This window comes from Lates calcarifer, linkage group LG2, assembly GCF_001640805.2.
Source record: "Lates calcarifer isolate ASB-BC8 linkage group LG2, TLL_Latcal_v3, whole genome shotgun sequence".
NCBI lineage: Eukaryota > Metazoa > Chordata > Actinopteri > Centropomidae > Lates > Lates calcarifer.
The window spans coordinates 20,041,632-20,066,319 of record NC_066834.1 but is presented as its reverse complement, the minus strand read 5'-3'; the positions used below and the strand labels follow the sequence as shown (position 1 = coordinate 20,066,319).

Sequence of the window (24,688 nt, the reverse complement as noted above, 5' to 3'; positions counted from 1 at the left end):
AATATACTTAATTTGATTGATCTGATCAATCAATTGATCGTGAATCCACATACCTAACTCTGAACTGTGTGTGGAAGTGTGTTTCTTGTGAGTTGACAGGCAACAGATTAGAGCTTGATGAAGTCTGTTGATGCCTCTCAAAATGAACTCACAGCAGATTATTTTACTTGTCAGTTGAGACAGAATCAGCTGAGCTGAAAGAGAATAAGCAATGGCTCCTTTATTTTTCGCTCACTTAAACTTTCGAGCTGATGAAGTCTTAATGCAACAAAAATAAAACAGAATTGCATCAATTTTTTTTATGTCTACCATGTGTTGAGTCACTTGTCCAGTTTGAGGTCAGTGGGCCTAAGTGCAGCAGGAAAAACAGCGCGGAACATGGAGTGCAGTTTGAGGGAATGTGTTGGGCCTCGTACTTTTTAAATGACACACTAAAGAAACTGAGATGCTGCATTACTGTAAGGACAGTTTTGAATTTAAAAAAATATCTTTTTCACAGCACAATATAAGAGAACTTTTTATTTGCTAAAAATCATTAAAAAGTTAAAAGATGAACTTGTACTTGCGTTGCCTTCACTGAACTCCCGTATAGTTGTTTTCCTCTCCTCCTCCCTGCTTCTCCTGCCTGCAGTCATGCTGTGTCCACTACACAGTAACTGTAACATGGGCCAGATATTCAACATGAATACAACAATTCTTCTGTTTTTTACACACACACATACATGAAAAAACCACACTACTTGTGGTTACAGTAGTGCCACTCAGGACAGCAGATTTTCTTTTCTATTTGTGTGACATTAAACCACTCGGTATTGCTGCTGCCTGGCCTCTGAACAATACAGTGGTCTCTTTACACACAGATATTATTGTTTCAAAAATACATTTTGCAGTATCATTTAAATATGTGTGACATTAACAACAGTGACATTTAAGTACACAGCTAGACTATGTTTATAAACATGAATAAAACTGATATGATTTAATGTCTGATTTCTAACTTCTGACTACTTATTTATGTATTTATTTGTAATTATGTATTGTTTATTGAGATGCAGTATATGTAGAAAATTTTCTAATGCAATTCATTGCATTATAGCATTTATAGCTACTGCTAATCTCCCTAGAAGGGCCTTTAAAATAAGACCTAACCTTGTTTACACAGTTAAACTATGAGGCTGACCATACTGGCACATACATATGCATATATGTGCATATATACACACCTAATATTATACAATCTCTCACAACTTTCAGTTTAGGATCCAGAATAGACAGAGAATATATTTGACGACAACAAAGTGTAAAATGAACAGGGACACGGCAGGGTGGTGGAAGGAAACCCCTTTCTCGAAGCTACACATTCATTACTCTTGTTTGGATGGATTATATAGGCAAGAATTTGATTAGGGGGCAACAACCACCAAGCCAAACAGCATGGCCTATTATGGTACAATTTGAGGATGGTGCCATCTTCTGGCAAAATAGCAGTATAGCATCATTATAACTGCCAGTTCAATAAATGCACACAATAGAAAGGGTTTTGGATAAAAATCTTCCACCAACTGACATGTATTATGCGAGGTGGATTATTTCGATGCATTATCTACACCCTTTTTCTTAAAGTTCATTGCATCTATTTCAGCTGCTGTTTGTCTCTGTAGTATATGAATGTTTTATATAAGCTCTTGTGTAATGCTTAATCTACTGTATCTTGTTTTGAAGTCTCAGTGTGTTTGCTTCAGTTGTAACTGTAGATTTCTTAATTTCTCATTTAGGTGGACCTTTTTTAAAGTAATTTCTTTGAGCATTTTCCACCTTTAATTGGACAGCTATAGTGGAAAGAGAAAGGGGGTGACATGCAGGATATAGAAACGTATTTAAGAATTAACAAATTTTAGATTAAGATAAGCATAAACATCACCAGCTTCAGGTAAAGGACAGGAGAAGATACATTAACTAGTAAAATACAATCAACTCCAGAGCATAGGGATGATTTTTAAAAAAATCTAATTGTTCTTGAGCTGCCATATTGTGGCAAATTCAAAAGAAGTTTATTTTTTCTGTATTCTACTTTATCATGACTCAGCAGACTGAACCAAGTTAACAGATAATAAACAGCAGTGAAGACAAGAAAGGTTAGCGAGAATGAGTAGTGTAAGAAAAATCTGTACGGTGGAAACTCCTACACAAGACAAAAGTACTTGAACAATAATAAGTTGAAACATCTGTGTGATAAATATTTTTGTGTCTGTCTGTTCCTCCCAGGACCAATTAGTCAGTTTGGTCATGACAGGTTTAAGCAAGACTGTTGTCTTCTAGGGAGAACAGCCTGGTATGAGGAGAAAAACAGCTCACATCTCTCTTGAGGGCAGATGAGAATGTACAGTGGCATTGTGGCTGGATTCCCCTGGGTCAGCCTGACAGACATGTTTGTCATGGAAGAAAGTAAAGTTACAGCAACACTATAATCCACAATGATCATTTTAGGCCCTCTTTACTTTTGAAAGTATTCATGCAACCTAGGTCTGGAGATGGCGTTTGAATTTCCAGGAAATGTAATGTGCAAACAACATCTAATACCACTACTACTTCTACTCTTATGTCTACTGTTAATACTATGATATATTATATTATATTATATTATATTATATTATATTATAACCATGACTGCTGCTATTACTGCTACTAATGTTAACACTGCTTTGACAACTGACAACTATTAGTACTGCAACTGCAGCTACTACTACTGATGACAACAGATATTATTGCAAGTATAAAAATAATACTGCTGCAACTTCAGTTACTATTGATAACATGTATACTGCATCTCATACTACTACACTTACACTGTGACAATGAATATGAGTAATGCTAATGTATATTTGACATGAATCCATAATGATTTGTTGATTAACTGGTTGAAGAAACAGAAGATCAGAAAATTAATCAACAGCAATTTTAATGACTTAATAATTGTTTAAATAGTTAATAATTTAAAAAAAAAAATTCTCTCCGAATTGTACTTTCCTTTATGTGATTATGAAATTAATCACCTTTCTGACATTGTGTAAAAGAAACAATCACTTGATTCATTGAACTTATTAACTGCAGCCCTGCTGTGTATGTTAGAAACACAGTGTTGTTCACCTTTAACATTATAGAAAACATCATAATGTTGACAAATTAAAGGTGGTTGATTCCCTCAAGAGGCTCATTTGTAAGCTTTTTTTTTTCTTTTTCAGAATACAGAGTAATTGTAATGAACTGTTCCCTCCAGGCCTGAGGCAGTTCATTCAGTTCATTCCTGTCATTTTGTCCTCTTTGTTATTTATTTTTAGAGAGGATATTGCTCTGTGGGAGACACTTAATACCTGTAATATACCCAGGGAGCTAATTTCATTAATTTGGTCACAATACCTTAATAGTAAATCCCTACAGACAATATTGTGTGTAATAGTTTCAAAGTATTGTGGCCCTTGGTGCTTTAATAGTCTCTTGAGTAGGTTCTGACATTGTTCAGTCACAGCAAACGAAATTAATAAATATGGATGTGAACACAGAGTGCAGTTTTATAGCATCTAAAAATATTATGTAGGCATACACAGTGGCACTTAGAAACAACAGTGCTTCTTCTTTTGGAGTTGAAATAAAATACAACTAAGAAATCTATTTATTTTTGCCACTTAATTTATTGATTTACTTATCCACTGAAATAAATATACAGGTTCAAATATATATATTTGAAGAATACCAAAGTTAATGTAGAATTCAGTAAAAATAAATAAAGACAATAAAAACACCAGTTAAAACAAATAAGTCTACCCACTCATTTGAAATGCTCTGCCAGTTAATTAGGTCTCTAATGAGACCTGTTGAAGGTGGAAACAAAGTCCAAGAAATGATGCAGTCCTGAAGTTGTATGACAACTAAGTAAGGCCACACAGTAAGACAAAAAATCTGTCCATCCGTCCCATTCTCTTCTTAAACGCCTTGAAACGATTTCATTTGGTACAAACATTCACATAAACTCAAGAATAAAGGGATTAGATTTTGATGGTCAAACACGTGAACATGCTAATTAACAGCAACTGGACTGGATGCTGTCCTCTTATGATTCTGATTATTTTCACAAACAAGTAGTACATTATCTCAATTAACATGAGAAGTGAATTATTGTATGCTTGCTGTTCCTATAAAACAAAAATCCAGTTTATGGAAAGTTTCTAACTTCATGAGGTAACATAATTCTTGCTGTCTACCAAGTTACCTAACAACACCCCTGCTCTCTCCTGACTATTCTCTGCAGTTTGGGTCAAAGTGTTTGCCTAACTGTTTTGGATGTGTCATCATCCTGTAAGAGCAGTGTCAACAAACATCTCATTAACAGCCTCATTAAGCAGAGTTGTTCCAGCTTTCAGCAAGGGAGTAAAGTACAATTCAGCTGTGAGCTTCTTTCTCATGAGGACTAACCCTGACCTTAACAATCAGAGAGAAGCAGGCAGAAGAAGTTTAGAAGTCTGAGGTAAAAAACAAAAAACAAAAACAAAAAAAGTTTGAGTTTATGGACATGCCGTATTTTTTATGTCAAAAGTACAATTGGAGTCATTAATAGTCCATGCTACTTTTACAAGTAATATTATTTACCTGGACGTCAACATTGTCAACAAACCCCATGAAAATACTAAAAGCAACAATGAATTTATCAAATGTCAAGTATTGCTTGTATATGGCATGGCCACTGAAATTTATGTAATTTAGGGTGCATTGTAAATGCATGCCTTGGCCTTGCATGACATAATGCTGCTAATTCATGAAAGTTATTGCTGGCATCAGCTGCACGCACATAACTGTGTTGCACTCCATCTGTTCGTAACAGGAACAGTCTCAGAACCCTTTGAACCTTTTGATTGAATTGAGTACGTATGTTATCAAATCGATGAAGCTGTTTTCTTAATTTGACTATTTACATGTGTTTTCTTAAGTCGACAAGGTGGTACCACAAGATGGTGATCCTAGTTGAGATTGTTCTAACTTTACAACTAACTTTATTTCAGCAGTGGTTGAGGTATAGGATATTTAGAGAATGAGAATTGTGCCACTGTAAACTGTCCACAATGTTAAGACAAGACTGAGGAATAAAGACTTGATTTGACCAGGCTAGTCTAATAGTTTTTTTCAGACTGACTGTCTTACATCCAATAGACACAGGGGATCAGACATTGACCTTACTAACATTAACTCAGAGGAGGACTCATCTTATTGGCCACTCCTGTTAAAACACTTAAAGTCTGGCAGAGCTTCATCATCACAACACAGGAGGGTGTCTACATTAATCCCTGAACTGATGACAGGAAAGTTTGACAATGGAGTTTTTCAACTCTGCGCTCGGGAGAAACATCACCTTTGTGCGTCCTGCATATTTCATAATAAGTGGATTTACTGGCATACCTAACATCAAGTTTTACTATGTCTTTCTCTTTTTTGTTTACATTGTTTCAGTGGTGGGAAACATAGCAGTGATGACTGTAATATGCTTGGATCATAATCTGAGAACTCCTAAATATATTGCAATTTTTAACCTTGCCTTTACAGACCTGTTTGGTAGCTCTGCTCTGGTGCCAAAGGTTATTGACACCTTTCTGTTTAACCATCACTACATCCCCTACAACGACTGCTTGACATACATGTTTTTCTGCTACAGCTGTCTTTCAATGCAGGCTCTTAATCTGGTTGCACTCTCCTATGACAGACTAATAGCTATCATCTTTCCACTGCACTATCAAGTGAAAGTGACTCACAGGTTCATGTTTTCTTTGATTGCTTCTTTCTGGGTCTTTGTCATTATTGCTACACTGATAGCAGCCGGCCTTCTCACAAGACTCTCCTACTGTCAGTCTGTGGTTATTAACAGCTATTTCTGTGACCATGGACAGATAAAAGAACTTGCCTGTAATGACAACACTCCCAACAATGTTATTACTCGTTTGTCACCACTTGTTATTCTTTGGATTCCACTGGCATTTATCCTGTGTACTTACCTTTATATTGGCTATGCACTGTCTAAAGTAGCTACAGTTCAGGAAAGAGTGAAGGCCTTCAAAACCTGCACAGCTCATCTTTCCTTAGTGACAATCTATTTCATTCCAATATTAGTCACATTTACTCTGAGTGCAAAAATACATCCAAATGCCAGGATCATAAACCTGTCTCTGACCTCTGTCATTCCTCCCATGTTGAACCCAGTCATCTATGTTCTGCAGACACAAGAAATCAAAGTATCAGTGAAAAAATTATTAAGAATCAGAAAGCAATCCAAAATTACAGTGAAGAGAGTAAAAATGACCATTTCTGTTTAGGACATTGTGTACATTACAGGAAAATCATTGAAGTACCAGCTATGGTAATTACTAGATACTTTCATAACATCCCACAAATGTTTTAACATGAATTTGTTGAGCAAAAATGAGACTGTAAATATTTATTAGAATGAATTTTGAAATCAAGTCATATTTTTAAAAGATAACTAAAGGTAACAGTCTACGCTATGATGATACATCTACAGTGAGACTAGTATTCTGCGTATTGTATTAATTTGTTATTATGTGTGATAACTGCAAGTATAATATCTACTTCAAACAATTTCTTGTAATCAAACAGTTTGTGCCTCTGCATATGTTGTCTTGATGGAGTCTACTATTGAATTTTTTATATTATTTTCATCTTTTGGTGTGAAATTCTAGCTCACAGGGCACGTGGAGACTGCAGGTATAATATAACTGCTACTTTTTAATTTTATTCACAAATATTCCTGTCTGCTACCTAGCACTTAATTGTGCATTATTGTTCTGACTATTGTTTCATTTGCTTCACTGTATGCCTCGACATCAACATCAAAATTGCCTTTTTATCTCTTGCCCAACCAAGTTCTCAGGAAACCTGAGTGTGGTGTTTCATGAGCAGCTTTCCTCCTCTGACCATATTGCATCTGCCTCCCAGTCATGCTGCTTTGTATTATACAACATAATAAAAGCTTTACCCAACTCAGTACACCACTCAGCTTTTGGAATAGGCCATGGTTTTCCCTGACCTTGACGACTGCGATGTCATTCTAGTGTGTCTCCCTTCATGCACAGTGGAATCCTTACAAATGGTCAAGAATGCAGTAGTGCGTCCGGTCACTAATGCTTGCCTACAGAGTGATCAGGTTGTTCTTGTTTGTGGTTTCCCGATGGTGGAAGAAGTAACCAAATACTATCAGAGCAGGTGCATCTCTTTCTATCTTCAAGAGTATGTTGAAGACTCATCTCTTACAAGAGCACTTCCTCTCCTGACCTAGAACACCCTAACATGCTTAACTCACTCTTACTGTGCACTTCTTTACCTGATCTCTTTACAGTTTTAGTACTTAGTGTTTACTCCAAGATCTCCTACTATACTGAAGCTTGAGTGTTATCCGTTAAGTCTAGGTGGTTTTGGATAAAAGTGCCAAATGAGTAAATGTAAATGTAAATGTATGTAAATGTTCCTTAGCTGAGATCAACTAATGTCAGCATTTCCAGATTCACAAAAATTAGTCAGGTGATTGTTGTCTATAGAAATAAACAAGTGTGCAACATCATATTTTGAGAAAACAATTTCTGAGCTGTTTTGCCAACATGTGCTTTCAGGAGAAATATTCAGTGTTGACCTGAACTGTGCTTTGTGGATAATTAGATTGTAAACGCAACAAAGATGCATATAGCAATGTCTTTGCAATTGGTCAGATAATCTAAAAAATTAAATTGATACCTCTTATTTTGTTTCTTCTTAACTATATTTTTGAACCCTGTTACACTTCTGCTCTTTAATTTACATGCTGTGATTCAAAGTTTTACTAAAATCACTCCAGGAATAAAGCTCACGATTTGACCAGGCAACTCAGTTGTATTTCATTTCTTGTCATGGTCTGAGAATCTTTACACTTTATCTCCTTTTAGAATAACTATAGTATAGAGAAAGTAGTCAACGCACTGAAATCAGATTAAACCTATACAAAACTATGTTATACCCTAGATACTCCATACACTGTCAGTGGAAATCTGTAGAAGTTGATAAGTAGTTTGGATGAGTACAGTGAGTTTATTCACCTGAAAAAGGGTTAATTTGATGTTGAGAGGGTTACATGCAATAGACACAGGGGATCAGACATTGACCTTACTAACATTAACTCAGAGTAGGACTCATCTTATTGGCCACTCCTGTCAAAACATTTCAAGCTTGGCAGAACACAAAAGAACAATGGTACACAGTACTGCCACGAGGAAGGGGGACGTCTGTCTATATTAATCACTGCATTGTGGAGAAGAAAAGCTTGAGGAGCTTTACAATGGAGTTTTTCAACTCTGCGCTCGGGAGAAACATCACCTTTGTGCGTCCTGCATATTTCATAATAAGTGGCTTTACTGGCATACCTAATGTCAAGTTTTACTATGTCTTTGTCTTTTTTGTTTACATTGTTTCAGTGGTGGGAAACATAGCAGTGATGACTGTAATATCCTTGGATCATGATCTGAGAACTCCTAAATATATTGCAGTTTTTAACCTTGCCTTTACAGACCTGTTTGGTAGCTCTGCTCTGGTGCCAAAGGTTCTTGACACCTTTCTGTTTAACCATCACTACATCCCCTACAACGACTGCTTGACATACATGTTTTTCTGCTACAGCTGTCTTTCAATGCAGGCTCTTAATCTGGTTGCACTCTCCTATGACAGACTAATAGCTATTATCTTTCCACTGCACTATCAAGTGAAAGTGACTCACAGGTTTATGTTTTCTTTGATTGCTTCTTTCTGGGTCTTTGTCATTATTGCTACACTGATAGCAGCCGGCCTTCTCACAAGACTCTCCTACTGTCAGTCTGTGGTTATTAACAGCTATTTCTGTGACCATGGACAGATAAAAGAACTTGCCTGCAATGACAAAACTCCCAACATTGTTATTGCTCATTTGTTGCCACTTGTTATTCTTTGGATTCCACTGGCATTTATCCTGTGTACTTACCTTTATATTGGCTATGCACTGTCTAAAGTAGCTACAGTTCAGGAAAGAGTGAAGGCCTTCAAAACCTGCACAGCTCATCTTTCCTTAGTGACAATCTATTTCATTCCAATATTAGTCACATTTACTCTGAGTGCAAAAATACATCCAAATGCCAGGATCATAAACCTGTCTCTGACCTCTGTCATTCCTCCCATGTTGAACCCAGTCATCTATGTTCTGCAGACACAAGAAATCAAAGTATCAGTGAAAAAATTATTAAGAATCAGAAAGCAATCCAAAATTACAGTGAAGAGAGTAAAAATGACCATTTCTGTTTAGGACATTGTGTACATTACAGGAAAATCATTGAAGTACCAGCTATGGTAATTACTAGATACTTTCATAACATCCCACAAATGTTTTAACATGAATTTGTTGAGCAAAAATGAGACTGTAAATATTTATTAGAATGAATTTTGAAATCAAGTCATATTTTTAAAAGATAACTAAAGGTAACAGTCTACGCTATGATGATACATCTACAGTGAGACTAGTATTCTGCGTATTGTATTAATTTGTTATTATGTGTGATAACTGCAAGTATAATATCTACTTCAAACAATTTCTTGTAATCAAACAGTTTGTGCCTCTGCATATGTTGTCTTGATGGAGTCTACTATTGAATTTTTTATATTATTTTCTTCTTTTGGTGTGAAATTCTAGCTCACAGGGCACGTGGAGACTGCAGGTATAATATAACTGCTACTTTTTAATTTAATTCACAAATATTCCTGTCTGCTACCTAGCACTTAATTGTGCATTATTGTTCTGACCATTGTTTCATTTGCTTCACTGTATGCCTCGACATCAACATCAAAATTGCCTTTTTATCTCTTGCCCAACCAAGTTCTCAGGAAACCTGAGTGTGGTGTTTCATGAGCAGCTTTCCTCCTCTGACCATATTGCATCTGCCTCCCAGTCATGCTGCTTTGTATTATACAACATAATAAAAGCTTTACCCAACTCAGTACACCACTCAGCTTTTGGAATAGGCCATGGTTTTCCCTGACCTTGACGACTGCGATGTCATTCTAGTGTGTCTCCCTTCATGCACAGTGGAATCCTTACAAATGGTCAAGAATGCAGTAGTGCGTCCGGTCACTAATGCTTGCCTACAGAGTGATCAGGTTGTTCTTGTTTGTGGTTTCCCGATGGTGGAAGAAGTAACCAAATACTATCAGAGCAGGTGCATCTCTTTCTATCTTCAAGAGTATGTTGAAGACTCATCTCTTACAAGAGCACTTCCTCTCCTGACCTAGAACACCCTAACATGCTTAACTCACTCTTACTGTGCACTTCTTTACCTGATCTCTTTACAGTTTTAGTACTTAGTGTTTACTCCAAGATCTCCTACTATACTGAAGCTTGAGTGTTATCCGTTAAGTCTAGGTGGTTTTGGATAAAAGTGCCAAATGAGTAAATGTAAATGTAAATGTATGTAAATGTTCCTTAGCTGAGATCAACTAATGTCAGCATTTCCAGATTCACAAAAATTAGTCAGGTGATTGTTGTCTATAGAAATAAACAAGTGTGCAACATCATATTTTGAGAAAACAATTTCTGAGCTGTTTTGCCAACATGTGCTTTCAGGAGAAATATTCAGTGTTGACCTGAACTGTGCTTTGTGGATAATTAGATTGTAAACGCAACAAAGATGCATATAGCAATGTCTTTGCAATTGGTCAGATAATCTAAAAAATTAAATTGATACCTCTTATTTTGTTTCTTCTTAACTATATTTTTGAACCCTGTTACACTTCTGCTCTTTAATTTACATGCTGTGATTCAAAGTTTTACTAAAATCACTCCAGGAATAAAGCTCACGATTTGACCAGGCAACTCAGTTGTATTTCATTTCTTGTCATGGTCTGAGAATCTTTACACTTTATCTCCTTTTAGAATAACTATAGTATAGAGAAAGTAGTCAACGCACTGAAATCAGATTAAACCTATACAAAACTATGTTATACCCTAGATACTCCATACACTGTCAGTGGAAATCTGTAGAAGTTGATAAGTAGTTTGGATGAGTACAGTGAGTTTATTCACCTGAAAAAGGGTTAATTTGATGTTGAGAGGGTTACATGCAATAGACACAGGGGATCAGACATTGACCTTACTAACATTAACTCAGAGTAGGACTCATCTTATTGGCCACTCCTGTCAAAACATTTCAAGCTTGGCAGAACACAAAAGAACAATGGTACACAGTACTGCCACGAGGAAGGGGGACGTCTGTCTATATTAATCACTGCATTGTGGAGAAGAAAAGCTTGAGGAGCTTTACAATGGAGTTTTTCAACTCTGCGCTCGGGAGAAACATCACCTTTGTGCGTCCTGCATATTTCATAATAAGTGGCTTTACTGGCATACCTAATGTCAAGTTTTACTATGTCTTTCTCTTTTTTGTTTACATTGTTTCAGTGGTGGGAAACATAGCAGTGATGACTGTAATATCCTTGGATCATGATCTGAGAACTCCTAAATATATTGCAGTTTTTAACCTTGCCTTTACAGACCTGTTTGGTAGCTCTGCTCTGGTGCCAAAGGTTCTTGACACCTTTCTGTTTAACCATCACTACATCCCCTACAACGACTGCTTGACATACATGTTTTTCTGCTACAGCTGTCTTTCAATGCAGGCTCTTAATCTGGTTGCACTCTCCTATGACAGACTAATAGCTATTATCTTTCCACTGCACTATCAAGTGAAAGTGACTCACAGGTTTATGTTTTCTTTGATTGCTTCTTTCTGGGTCTTTGTCATTATTGCTACACTGATAGCAGCCGGCCTTCTCACAAGACTCTCCTACTGTCAGTCTGTGGTTATTAACAGCTATTTCTGTGACCATGGACAGATAAAAGAACTTGCCTGCAATGACAAAACTCCCAACATTGTTATTGCTCATTTGTTGCCACTTGTTATTCTTTGGATTCCACTGGCATTTATCCTGTGTACTTACCTTTATATTGGCTATGCACTGTCTAAAGTAGCTACAGTTCAGGAAAGAGTGAAGGCCTTCAAAACCTGCACAGCTCATCTTTCCTTAGTGACAATCTATTTCATTCCAATATTAGTCACATTTACTCTGAGTGCAAAAATACATCCAAATGCCAGGATCATAAACCTGTCTCTGACCTCTGTCATTCCTCCCATGTTGAACCCAGTCATCTATGTTCTGCAGACACAAGAAATCAAAGTATCAGTGAAAAAATTATTAAGAATCAGAAAGCAATCCAAAATTACAGTGAAGAGAGTAAAAATGACCATTTCTGTTTAGGACATTGTGTACATTACAGGAAAAATCATTGAAGTACCAGCTATGGTAATTACTAGATACTTTCATAACATCCCACAAATGTTTTAACATGAATTTGTTGAGCAAAAATGAGACTGTAAATATTTATTAGAATGAATTTTGAAATCAAGTCATATTTTTAAAAGATAACTAAAGGTAACAGTCTACGCTATGATGATACATCTACAGTGAGACTAGTATTCTGCGTATTGTATTAATTTGTTATTATGTGTGATAACTGCAAGTATAATATCTACTTCAAACAATTTCTTGTAATCAAACAGTTTGTGCCTCTGCATATGTTGTCTTGATGGAGTCTACTATTGAATTTTTTATATTATTTTCATCTTTTGGTGTGAAATTCTAGCTCACAGGGCACGTGGAGACTGCAGGTATAATATAACTGCTACTTTTTAATTTAATTCACAAATATTCCTGTCTGCTACCTAGCACTTAATTGTGCATTATTGTTCTGACCATTGTTTCATTTGCTTCACTGTATGCCTCGACATCAACATCAAAATTGCCTTTTTATCTCTTGCCCAACCAAGTTCTCAGGAAACCTGAGTGTGGTGTTTCATGAGCAGCTTTCCTCCTCTGACCATATTGCATCTGCCTCCCAGTCATGCTGCTTTGTATTATACAACATAATAAAAGCTTTACCCAACTCAGTACACCACTCAGCTTTTGGAATAGGCCATGGTTTTCCCTGACCTTGACGACTGCGATGTCATTCTAGTGTGTCTCCCTTCATGCACAGTGGAATCCTTACAAATGGTCAAGAATGCAGTAGTGCGTCCGGTCACTAATGCTTGCCTACAGAGTGATCAGGTTGTTCTTGTTTGTGGTTTCCCGATGGTGGAAGAAGTAACCAAATACTATCAGAGCAGGTGCATCTCTTTCTATCTTCAAGAGTATGTTGAAGACTCATCTCTTACAAGAGCACTTCCTCTCCTGACCTAGGACACCCTAACATGCTTAACTCACTCTTACTGTGCACTTCTTTACCTGATCTCTTTACAGTTTTAGTACTTAGTGTTTACTCCAAGATCTCCTACTATACTGAAGCTTGAGTGTTATCCATTAAGTCTAGGTGGTTTTGGATAAAAGTGCCAAATGAGTAAATGTAAATGTAAATGTTCCTTAGCTGAGATCAACTAATGTCAGCATTTCCAGATTCACAAAAATTAGTCAGGTGATTGTTGTCTATAGAAATAAAAAAGTGTGCAACATCACATTTTGAGAAAACAACTTCTGAGTTGTTTTGCCAACATGTGCTTTCAGGAGAAATATTCAGTGTTGACCTGAACTGTGCTTTGCGGATAATTAGATTGTAAACGCAACAAAGATGCATATAGCAATGTCTTTGCAATTGGTCAGATAATCTAAAAAATTAAATTGATACCTCTTATTTTGTTTCTTCATAACTATATTTTTGAACCCTGTTACACTTCTGCTCTTTAATTTACATGCTGTGATTCAAAGTTTTACTAAAATCACTCCAGGAATAAAGCTCACGATTTGACCAGGCAACTCAGTTGTATTTCATTTCTTGTCATGGTCTGAGAATCTTTACACTTTATCTCCTTTTAGAATAACTATAGTATAGAGAAAGTAGTCAACGCACTGAAATCAGATTAAACCTATACAAAACTATGTTATACCCTAGATACTCCATACACTGTCAGTGGAAATCTGTAGAAGTTGATAAGTAGTTTGGATGAGTACAGTGAGTTTATTCACCTGAAAAAGGGTTAATTTGATGTTGAGAGGGTTACATGCAATAGACACAGGGGATCAGACATTGACCTTACTAACACTAATTCAGAGTATGACTCATCTTATTGGCCACTCCTGTCAAAACATTTCAAGCTTGGCAGAACACAAAAGAACAATGGTACACAGTACTGCCACGAGGAAGGGGGACGTCTGTCTATATTAATCACTGCATTGTGGAGAAGAAAAGCTTGAGGAGCTTTACAATGGAGTTTTTCAACTCTGCGCTCGGGAGAAACATCACCTTTGTGCGTCCTGCATATTTCATAATAAGTGGATTTACTGGCATACCTAACATCAAGTTTTACTATGTCTTTCTCTTTTTTGTTTACATTGTTTCAGTGGTGGGAAACATAGCAGTGATGACTGTAATATCCTTGGATCATGATCTGAGAACTCCTAAATATATTGCAGTTTTTAACCTTGCCTTTACAGACCTGTTTGGTAGCTCTGCTCTGGTGCCAAAGGTTCTTGACACCTTTCTGTTTAACCATCACTACATCCCCTACAACGACTGCTTGACATACATGTTTTTCTGCTACAGCTGTCTTTCAATGCAGGCTCTTAATCTGGTTGCACTCTCTTATGACAGACTAATAGCTATCATCTTTCCACTGCACTATCAAGTGAAAGTGACTCACAGGTTCATGTTTTCTTTGATTGCTTCTTTCTGGGTCTTTGTCATTACTGTTACACTGATAGCAGCCGGCCTTCTCACAAGACTCTCCTACTGTCAGTCTGTGATTATTAACAGCTATTTCTGTGACCATGGACAGATATACAAACTTGCCTGCAATGACAAAACTCCCAACATTGTTATAGGTCGTTTGTTGCCACTTGTTATTCTTTGGATTCCACTGGCATTTATCCTGTGTACTTACCTTTACATTGGCTATGCACTGTCTAAAGTAGCTACAGTTCAGGAAAGAGTGAAGGCCTTCAAAACCTGCACAGCTCATCTTTCCTTAGTGACAATCTATTTCATTCCAATATTAGTCACATTTACTCTGAGTGCAAAAATACATCCAAATGCCAGGATCATAAACCTGTCTCTGACCTCTGTCATTCCTCCCATGTTGAACCCAGTCATCTATGTTCTGCAGACACAAGAAATCAAAGTATCAGTGAAAAAATTATTAAGAATCAGAAAGCAATCCAAAATTACAGTGAAGAGAGTAAAAATGACCATTTCTGTTTAGGACATTGTGTACATTACAGGAAAATCATTGAAGTACCAGCTATGGTAATTACTAGATACTTTCATAACATCCCACAAATGTTTTGACATGAATTTGTTGCAATAATAATAATAATTAATGTAAATATTAGATATTACACTTACTTATACTTGAAATCAATTTTTAAATGAACTATTATAAATATGGCAAAACATGGTAACCACCCTCTAGACTATGACATGTATGACATCTAGTCATGTTAGCACAAGAGTCGTATTGTGCTAATTGCATTCATTTGGACTAATTTTCTTGTGTGCTAACTGCAACTATACTGTGTATACTGCTGATGTTGTCTTGATGGGGTCTACTGCATATCAGAATAGTTATATTATTTTCATGTTTTGGTGCAAAATTCTAGCTCAGAGGGTGTGTGAAGACTACAGTAGTAACTTAACTGCTATCTATTTTTTTCCATTCACAGATATTCCAGTCTCCTACTTAGCACCTCAAGCACAGTAATTGTGCATTATTGCTGTGAGGTTTGACTAGTTTTTACTCCACAAATTCACATTCCAAAAACAAAGCTTTTTCTGTTACTAATCCAACAGTACTACTTTGGGTGAGAACAGTGAGTTTGTTGACCTGAAAAAGAGTTTGTCTGATGATGAGTCACTTACATACAATAGACAGAAGGAATTCTGTTGTTTCAAATCAACAGTGATGCAAACAAGTTATTGTGATTGAACAATTTGTCTCTCTGCATGTTACCTACATGGAGTATCCAGTCTATTGTGTATCTGTTTTTTTTAATTGTCATTAAATGGTTTGTGCCTCTCAATATAAAGTCTATTCACTGGAGTTTGTATGCCTGAAGTCAATGATGAAACAAATCTTTCATTGCGATAACATTTTCAAGACGGAGCATCCTCTCTATATCTATGTAGAGAGGATGCTGATGCTGTTAACCCTCTAACCTGCTGCTGATATGTGGGTTAACGTTCAGGTCAGAGGAGTTAGGGTAAGTTTACTAGAAAATAGGACAGGTTCGGGCGGGTCGTGTAAAAAAAAGTGACAAATCAGCATTCCTACTAAGTAATAAATAGCTTAGAGACACGCTGCGTGCAGTGGGCTTTGTGTTATGGGCTCTCCATATTGTGTGCAATAGGCTAGGCTGTGATTAGTAGTCCACCTTCCATCTTCTCTTCCCTTCTCTCTCTCTCTCTCTCTCTCTCTCTCTCTATATATATATATATATATATATATATATATATATATATATATAGTTTGTCAGTCAATATAAGATTAAAAATCATAACTGATTCATCAATGCTAATTTTGCAGATACTTTACTATAGTAGTAAAGTATTATCAGTAGCAACCGTTGGCCCCATGTGGGGGACTGACCCAAGAGAAAATGTACAAAAGACATCAAAAAACAGACAGTGTGCTATAACTGACAGAAACACCAAAGAGCACCGCTTGTCTTACCAGCCACTCGTCACTAGACCACTGAAGCTTGACACAGCTCTGTCAGAGAGTGAGAGAGAGAGAGTGAGAGAGAGGGTGAGGAGCTTGAGAAGCCTCTGTCTACTTTACAGAGTGGAACAAATCTCTACATGAATCACTGTGCTGAAAACAGCAGATTGAGAGAAAGTCTTCAAATGGAGTTTTTCAACTCTGGGCTCGGAAGAAACATCACCTTTGTGCGTCCTGCATATTTCATAATAAGTGGATTTACTGGCATACCTAACATCAAGTTTTACTATGTCTTTCTCTTTTTTATTTACATTGTTTCAGTGGTGGGAAACACAGCAGTGATGACTCTTATAATTTTGGATCATAATCTGAGAACTCCTAAATATATTGCAATTTTTAACCTTGCCTTTACAGACCTGTTTGGTAGCTCTGCTCTGGTGCCAAAGGTTATTGACACCTTTCTGTTTAACCATCACTACATCCCCTACAACGACTGCTTGACATACATGTTTTTCTGCTACAGCTGTCTTTCAATGCAGGCTCTTAATCTGGTTGCACTCTCCTATGACAGACTAATAGCTATTATCTTTCCACTGCACTATCAAGTGAAAGTGACTCACAGGTTCATGTTTTCTTTGATTGCTTCTTTCTGGGTCTTTGTCATTACTGTTACACTTATTTCAGTCGGCCTACTGACAAGACTTTCTTTCTGTAATTCTGTGGTTATTAACAGCTATTTCTGCGACCATGGCCCAATATACCGACTTGGCTGCAATGATGTCACCCCCAGCCGTGCAATGGGTGGTTTGTCACCAATTCTTATTCTTTGGCTTCCTCTAGCATTTATCTTGGCAACTTACTGCTGTATTGCCTATGCTTTGTCGAAAAGTTTCCACAATTCAGGAAAGAGTTAGGGCCTTTAAAACCTGTACAGGTCACCTGTCATTAGTGGCAATCTATTTCATTCCAATATTAGTCACATATACTCTGAGTGCAAAAATACATCCAAATGCCAGGATCATAAACCTGTCTCTGACCTCTGTCATTCCTCCCATGTTGAACCCAGTCATCTATGTTCTGCAGACACAAGAAATCAAAGAATCTTTGAAAAAGTTGTTTAAAGTCAAAAGCCAATCCAAAATCGCAACAAAACATATTTAGCTTTCACCTTTTGTTCTGTACAGCAGATTTAGTTATTGACAGTAATTTCAAATTTTGCATCACCACCATTCAAACAAAAAGAATGAATGTTTTTCTTGTTTTTGTCATTTGTTAATATGTTCAAAGTGTATTAATTGCATTGTTTTTGCTCTTACAGAATGAATACAGTTGAAACTAATCAGATAAAATATAAACAACAAACCATGGGTAGATACATGATTTTCATATAATGTATGTGCACAGTAATTTATTGTGATCAAGGTGTAATTTGTTATGATGATGAGACTATCTCCAATAGTATGTTTCTTTCTTTTCCATAGTAGTTTGTTTGCTCATACATATCACTGTGATGGTACTACAATGGAATATTAAATAATCTATGAAGATATTACATGTGTTTTTATTGTTTGATAACTGGTTAAAGTTGTTAACAGGTTAAGACTGGATAAAAATATGTTGTCTAGAGTTTATCAAATCTGATTTAAAAATGTTTTTTGTTCCAAAATCTGTACAAAAGACCTTTTATCTGTAATCTATCTACCTACCAACAATTTCAAATTATAAATCAAAATGTTCTTTATCAGAAGAAAGTAAGACAGAACAACTTGAACATGATAAGGTCACTAAGGCAGGGAGATCAAAACATAGTGACCTGAAAATATTTCTCTCTATCAAAATAGGCCAAACCTTTCATTTAACAGCATTTAATTCTCTAAAATCTTAGGTAAACTTACTGTTATTTCTGTATGTAGTTACCCTCTCAAGTAGGGGTAACTAAATGCAGAGCTTTTTTGTAGAAGGTAGTGTAAATCCTTATCACAACTTAATTTAACACTGGTAAGCACACACAGCATACATACACTTAGATGGGGCAGCATGTTGAAACCTGAACTGAATTATACTTGGAAGCCTCTTCCTGCTCCTATAACCCCGCTCAGTGTCTGCTGTTATTATAATTGTAATTATTAATACTGCTTCTAGTATTACTGCTACTATTGTAACTACTACTTTACTCGTCATTACCATTATTACTTATTGTATTATTGATATCATTTTTCATATTTACATGGAATCTGCATTATGCTATGTACAGTCTAGACCTGGACTATATGAAGAGTGCCTTGAGATAACTTCTGTTGTGACTTGGCGCTATATAAATAAAACTGAATTGAATTGAATTGAAATATTAAATTTACATTCAGTCTTTCAGTGCTCATGTGAGAACTTGGGTTTTTAACACTAGTGGTACTAGGAGCCTCTCTATAGATGTCTGCATGTGGCTAATGAAGGAATGAGGAGCTTGCTAACCTGTGAGTCAGCCATAGCAATGTCTTCCTGCAGTTTACATTTTCGTAGGCTAGCAGCTTCTCATTTTTAGCCGGCACTAGCCCTGGCTTTCACCAATTAAAATGACGAAAAGGTAATATAATCTGCCACTAATCAATATTAATTCCATAAGCAACTTTGGAGTGTCAATTTAAGTGTGAAATTGGACCACTGGTAGGTCAAAGTGGCAGATTGGCGCACTCTCTTTAGGGAACTAACTATATAGGGATCCCTTATTATGAGTTTTTTTCTCTTTTAATTTTGCCTTTTTAATTTTAGGGAAACAGATAGATAGATTGATAGTGGGCCCAGGGGAGACTATATTACACATATTACTTTTTTCACACTTCAAATTTCTATCTCAGTGGGTCTTCCAATGTCCCTCAAAGAGACTTCAGAGATTTTAATGGTGTAATTTTTTTATAATCCTATTTTAAAAGTAACCAGTTCTGGTTGATAATTTCTGGTGGGTATTGTGATTTTGTCCTGTTTGTCTACACTGTGCCCTTAACAGGTTATTCAGTGTCCTGAAGTCAGTATCAATTGCACCAGCATATTGATGACATAAACTATGAGACGGTTACACACTGGAATAAATCAATATTTAATTCATGAGAATGTGACACAGTCACCTGCACTTCTACAGGGATAGAATATAAATGACTGCTCTGTCACAGACAGCTCACTTTGGTGCACTGCATGCTTGATGTTGTCTGAGGTGAGTTTGGTTTTGAGAGTTCCTATTAAGTAACTGTGTCATCCCTTATTATATATTCTGTTATTTTCTCTTATAGGGAAACAGATATTTATAATGGGACCAGAAAAGAAAGCTGCCGCCGTATTTAATGTCACATTTGTTCGTCCAGCAAAATTCTATCTCAGCGGGTTTTCCAACATCCCTCATGTTAAGTATTACTATGTCTTTCTGTGTTTTGTCTATATTGTGACTGTTGTTGGGAATGGCCTCCTTCTCTCAGTTATCTACCTGGTCAAGACTCTTCATACGCCCAAATACATGATTGTGTTCAACCTGGCTGTGATAGATTTGTGTGGGAGCACCGCTCTCATCCCAAAACTCTTGGACACATTTTTGTTTGACAGGAGATACATTGTCTATGAGGTTTGCTTAAGTTATATGTTCTTTGTTTTGTTCTTTGCAAGTATGCAGTCATGGACACTTGTCACTATGGCATATGACAGATTCATAGCAATTTGCTTTCCTTTACGGTACCATAGTATTGTGACTAAACCAGCTATTGCTGCAATGCTGTTGTTTTCGTGGGTTTTTTTATCGAGTCTAGTAGGATTTAGTGTTGGACTCATTACTCGCCTCTCCTTCTGTGGATCTGTGGTGATAAAAAGCTTTTACTGTGATCATTCACCTGTATATCTTCTTGCCTGTAATGACACATCTTTAAATAACATAATGGCATGGATTGCTTTCATTACACTACTCTGTATTCCTCTTATATTGATAGCTTTGACGTACGTTTGCATTTCCATAGCACTGAGCAGGATTGCTTCAGCAGAGGAACGACTCAGAGCAATGAAAACTTGTACTTCTCACCTGATCCTCGTGGCTATTTTCTTTCTACCACTTGTGGGCACCAACATTGCTGCAGTGGTCTCCTACATCCATCCTAATGCCAGAATCATAAACTCCTCTTTGACACACACCATACCAGCTTTGCTCAATCCTATTATATATTCTTTAAAGACAGAGGAAGTGTTGAACTCTATCAAGAAACTTTGCAAAAGAAAGAAGCTCACCAACACAACCTTGTCCAAAAAGGTGAACTCTTTATCACAGCTGCATTGAAACATTAAGGAGTGTTATTTCATGTGTTTTTCTAAATCTGAATACCAAGGCAAATGAGATGATTATAATCAAAACTGTGAGCTCCTGGTGATATGAAATTGGGTATTATCATATATTGCTTATGTACACTGCATAAGATTGCAAGAGTTTAGGAAGAATCAAACCAATCATAGCTCTTTTCTGAAAAGACTTTTTCATCATCGCTTTCAGTGAGTGTCTTCAACAGCAGTGACTATTTGGTTTTTTTATTTTACATTACTTCACTATATCTATGGCTATTTATATGTGTGTGTGTGTGTGTGTGTTTTAGTTTTAATGTAAAAAATACCAACAATCCAAAACATCATCTTCCCTCCATCAGTTTTCAGATCCTGGAAATCGTATCATAATTCATACGGTGTCATGAGATTATACACACATATATTGTATCTGATTTTAAGCATGTAAAAGTCAGAGACACAAATGCTGTCCTCACCAAACATTCTCTTCATTCATCCAATAAAATAAACGCCATCTTAGAATGTAAAACACCTGGATCAAACTACATCATTTTAATCACTGTTCTGTATCATCTCAGTGTGACATATTTAATCATCTGAGGTGGCATGAATTATATTTATTTCACCAAAACGAGATGCTTGGAAGGCAGGCAGTACATTAACAGTTTGAAATGAAAATACTGTACATATTTTTGTTTACATCTGTTTGGCTGAATCAACTTAAATGAGAATAAATGGATTAATGAACCATCCAGTTTTCTTTACAATATGTAACAATGTGAACTCACTGCTAGCTACTGCTGCCGATCACTGCTTGTAGCTGCAAGCTGTTACTAATGATTTAAAGTGCAAGCAATCAAGTTTCACATTTGTCAAAGGTAAAGTGTGTGTTATTGTCTGCAGGCCAGAACAGATGAATGGTAAATACACTGCACTTAGAGTCACAAGCTTATAGTTATAGGACAAGAACAAGAAGTGCCATGGCAGCAATCATTCAATAATAAAGATTTGAAGAACAATAGTGCTCAGTAATCACACCAACCAACAGTGCTTGTTTGAACGCTTAGCAGCTAGTGTATTTTCAGCTTGTTACACTGCCCCCAAGTGTAAAAAAATAAGTAATGCAGCTTCAAACGAGAGGCTAGATTTTTGTTTAAAAGAACTGATTCAGTTGCTTATCTCAATACCCTGTCACTTTTTTTAACCTCTAAGCAGCAAATACACCATGTCCTCAAAGCCCCTGAGCCTGTAGTGAAACTACATGCTTGTTGGCAAACAGAGTGACTATACATAAAGCATGGGCTTTGTGGTGCTATAAATATGACTGCCCTCAGGGCTCTTAACAGAAGTCTTAAGTCGCTCTAGATTAAAATCTAATACCATCCAGAGTCACTTCTTTTTTGCTTTTTTCCCATTCAAACATCCACTCATTTGAATAAAGATTTAAATAAAGGTTACACTAGACTTCTTGCTGAAATTATGGTGAGAGCCAGTTTTGCAGTAATCACATTAAAAGTATTAATATCTCAGAACACCCACAGTACTGACACAATAACCGGTCACACATGCAATAATTTTTTGGCTTGTCTTAATTATATGTTCACTTGATATCAAAACCACTTAGAATACAGAACATAAATTGATAACCCCATTCGCTCTAATGTAAGGCCTATGTCAACCTTGTCAACCTGTCTGTTCTATATGATTTAGTTCTCTCTTTGTTTTATGTTACCTTGTTTGTCCTTCATTGTTGAAAAAAAGAACTGAAAAATTAATAAAAAGAAAGTTAAAAAAAAAAAAAGAATACAGAACATAAATGCTGACGTGGCTGATTTTGAGCAGATTACATTGACTTCTTGCTCTTGCAATGATTACATTATCCTACATTCCCTGTATAATGTCTTCCTTCCCAGGAGGAAGCATTCTCTCTGCAGTTTGATCAATGTTAGTGTTCATTCTCATTTACACTGTTAGCACAACCACAGTTTGTTTGCTAATTGACTACTTTATTTGTTTGAAACTAAATGAACTAGACTTTCAGTTCCAATGTGCTGATTATTTTTATAAAGCAATTTTAGTTTGGTCAGCTTTACAAGTTGGTCTGAAGAATCTGGAACTTGTAGACTGGAAACTATGTTTATACTTTTTTACATCTTTTTTAGATTATTTGTTAATTTTGCACAGTAGCTGTGTAAATAGTAGAACTAGTAGTTGTTAATAGCACTTTTACAGTAAAAATTTGTGTATTTATCCAGTAGATTTATAGTTATATAATATCAGCTCACCTTTCCCCTTAGGAATCACACTTTCCTCACCTCCCCTCCCTCCAACACACTGACACAGTACCTTACAAATTCTTGACGAAAGGAACATGATTGAGGATTCAGGGAAAGAGCGGCAAGATGATGCCTTCGATCATTCCCTTACAGCAGAAAGAGGAAACAAGTTGCCACACAGAGGCTGGTTGGGGTCGTCCTCCTCGGCTGGATGAGGCATCATCTATTTTAGGGAAGAGTAGTGAAACATAGGCTAAAAAACAACAGTATAATTGTGTAATGATAATAAAATTCCATATTAATATCAAGTTTGGCAATATTGTTGGAAAACATTTATTATTAGAAAATTGTCATTGTAAAGATCCCTTTCAATGAATGTCTGGAACCATGATTTAAGCCCCTGGACTTTGTAACATGTGATGAGCCCAGTCTAAAGCCTGTCCAGTCTTGAATAAGCAGACTGTTTCTTGAGTGATTATCAGTGAAACACTTCACACCACAGCAGAGTAGACGAAAAAACATTTTCCAGAGCAGCTGATCTGCAGGAATACATCAGAGGAAATCTAATACTGGCAGACCCATGTGTTGACTATATGCACTCCTCATCAGAGCCAGTATCCATCTATTGGGGAACTGAATTCTTTCAGTATGAATAATACTAACACTCTCTAATACACTCCTTTTGTTCTTTTCCATAGTGTCATCCTTCACTGAGTGCCATTAGAGCCTGTAGACTCAGATCAGCCTTGTTTTGTGTGTATCTGGCCAACTTCTGGTCTAGTTTTAGCTGTTGACTAACTCAATCCAGTACTGCACAAACACAATACAACTACAGTGCCAATATGGCAGTGGAACCTCTCCAGGATGGAGAAAACAGAAAAATCCATTTACAGATTCAACAAAAAGTCTCTATACAGCTAAGCTAATCAGAAAAATAAAAACACAACATGGCAAATCATCAGTTTCCTAAACTGATAACGAGGCCAACGTGTTAAGTTTTCACTCCATGAGCAATCCCAAACCCAACAATTATTTTTAATTAGCCATTCATACAGCAAGGAAGCAACATGTAGCTGTGTTGTGGTAAATAATTCGACAAAACATAGAGTTATTAATATATATTCTCACCGTCAATAGCAGCAGCAAGCATTCCCAGCCAAACAGCGCGCAGTGTTTTCTTCCTGTATTGTCCCAGCGCCCCCTGACCTCTCAGCTGGTACCTCAACAAACGATGAAATTATGCCCCCTGCTGTCCACATGTCAGCAGTACTGCTGCAGGCGAAAACGGTGCATACAGAT

General features: G+C 36.6%; 4 protein-coding genes and 1 long non-coding RNA gene across 7 annotated transcripts; 4 read left to right on the top strand and 1 right to left on the bottom strand.

The window, feature by feature from the left end:
• Nucleotides 1-59: 59 nt before the first annotated feature.
• Nucleotides 60-24,653, bottom strand: LOC127143417 (uncharacterized). Of its 2 annotated transcripts, XR_007814796.1 has the most exons (7): nt 24,518-24,653; nt 23,460-23,612; nt 17,846-17,885; nt 15,212-15,251; nt 12,219-12,258; nt 9,217-9,256; nt 60-656 (listed from the first exon to the last, which is right to left on the bottom strand). It is a non-coding gene; the product is annotated as an uncharacterized LOC127143417 (long non-coding RNA). The 2 variants fall into 2 exon arrangements; XR_007814795.1 differs by lacking the exon at nt 60-656 and having other exon boundaries at nt 9,135-9,256.
• LOC108897706 (olfactory receptor 1) lies at nt 3,707-7,545 on the top strand. The gene has a single exon (XM_018697455.2). It carries the CDS (start codon nt 5,364-5,366, stop codon nt 6,354-6,356), a length of 993 nt encoding a protein of 330 aa, XP_018552971.1. The 5' UTR covers nt 3,707-5,363; the 3' UTR covers nt 6,357-7,545.
• LOC108897652 (olfactory receptor 1-like) lies at nt 8,332-15,781 on the top strand. Of its 2 annotated transcripts, none has more exons than XM_051076688.1 (2): nt 8,332-8,802; nt 14,798-15,781. In XM_051076688.1, exons 1-2 carry the CDS (start codon nt 8,366-8,368, stop codon nt 15,351-15,353), a joined length of 993 nt encoding a protein of 330 aa, XP_050932645.1. In that variant the 5' UTR covers nt 8,332-8,365; the 3' UTR covers nt 15,354-15,781. The 2 variants fall into 2 exon arrangements, with proteins under 2 accessions (XP_050932645.1, XP_050932643.1); XM_051076686.1 differs by lacking the exon at nt 8,332-8,802 and adding an exon at nt 9,364-11,804.
• On the top strand, nt 16,886-17,815 carry LOC108897709 (olfactory receptor 6C2-like). Its single transcript, XM_018697457.2, has one exon. The coding sequence runs from the start codon at nt 16,949-16,951 to the stop codon at nt 17,720-17,722; it is 774 nt and encodes a 257-aa protein (XP_018552973.1). The 5' UTR covers nt 16,886-16,948; the 3' UTR covers nt 17,723-17,815.
• Nucleotides 18,834-21,271, top strand: LOC108897651 (olfactory receptor 1-like). Its single transcript, XM_018697376.2, has one exon. It carries the CDS (start codon nt 20,107-20,109, stop codon nt 21,112-21,114), a length of 1,008 nt encoding a protein of 335 aa, XP_018552892.1. The 5' UTR covers nt 18,834-20,106; the 3' UTR covers nt 21,115-21,271.
• Nucleotides 24,654-24,688: the final 35 nt, after the last annotated feature.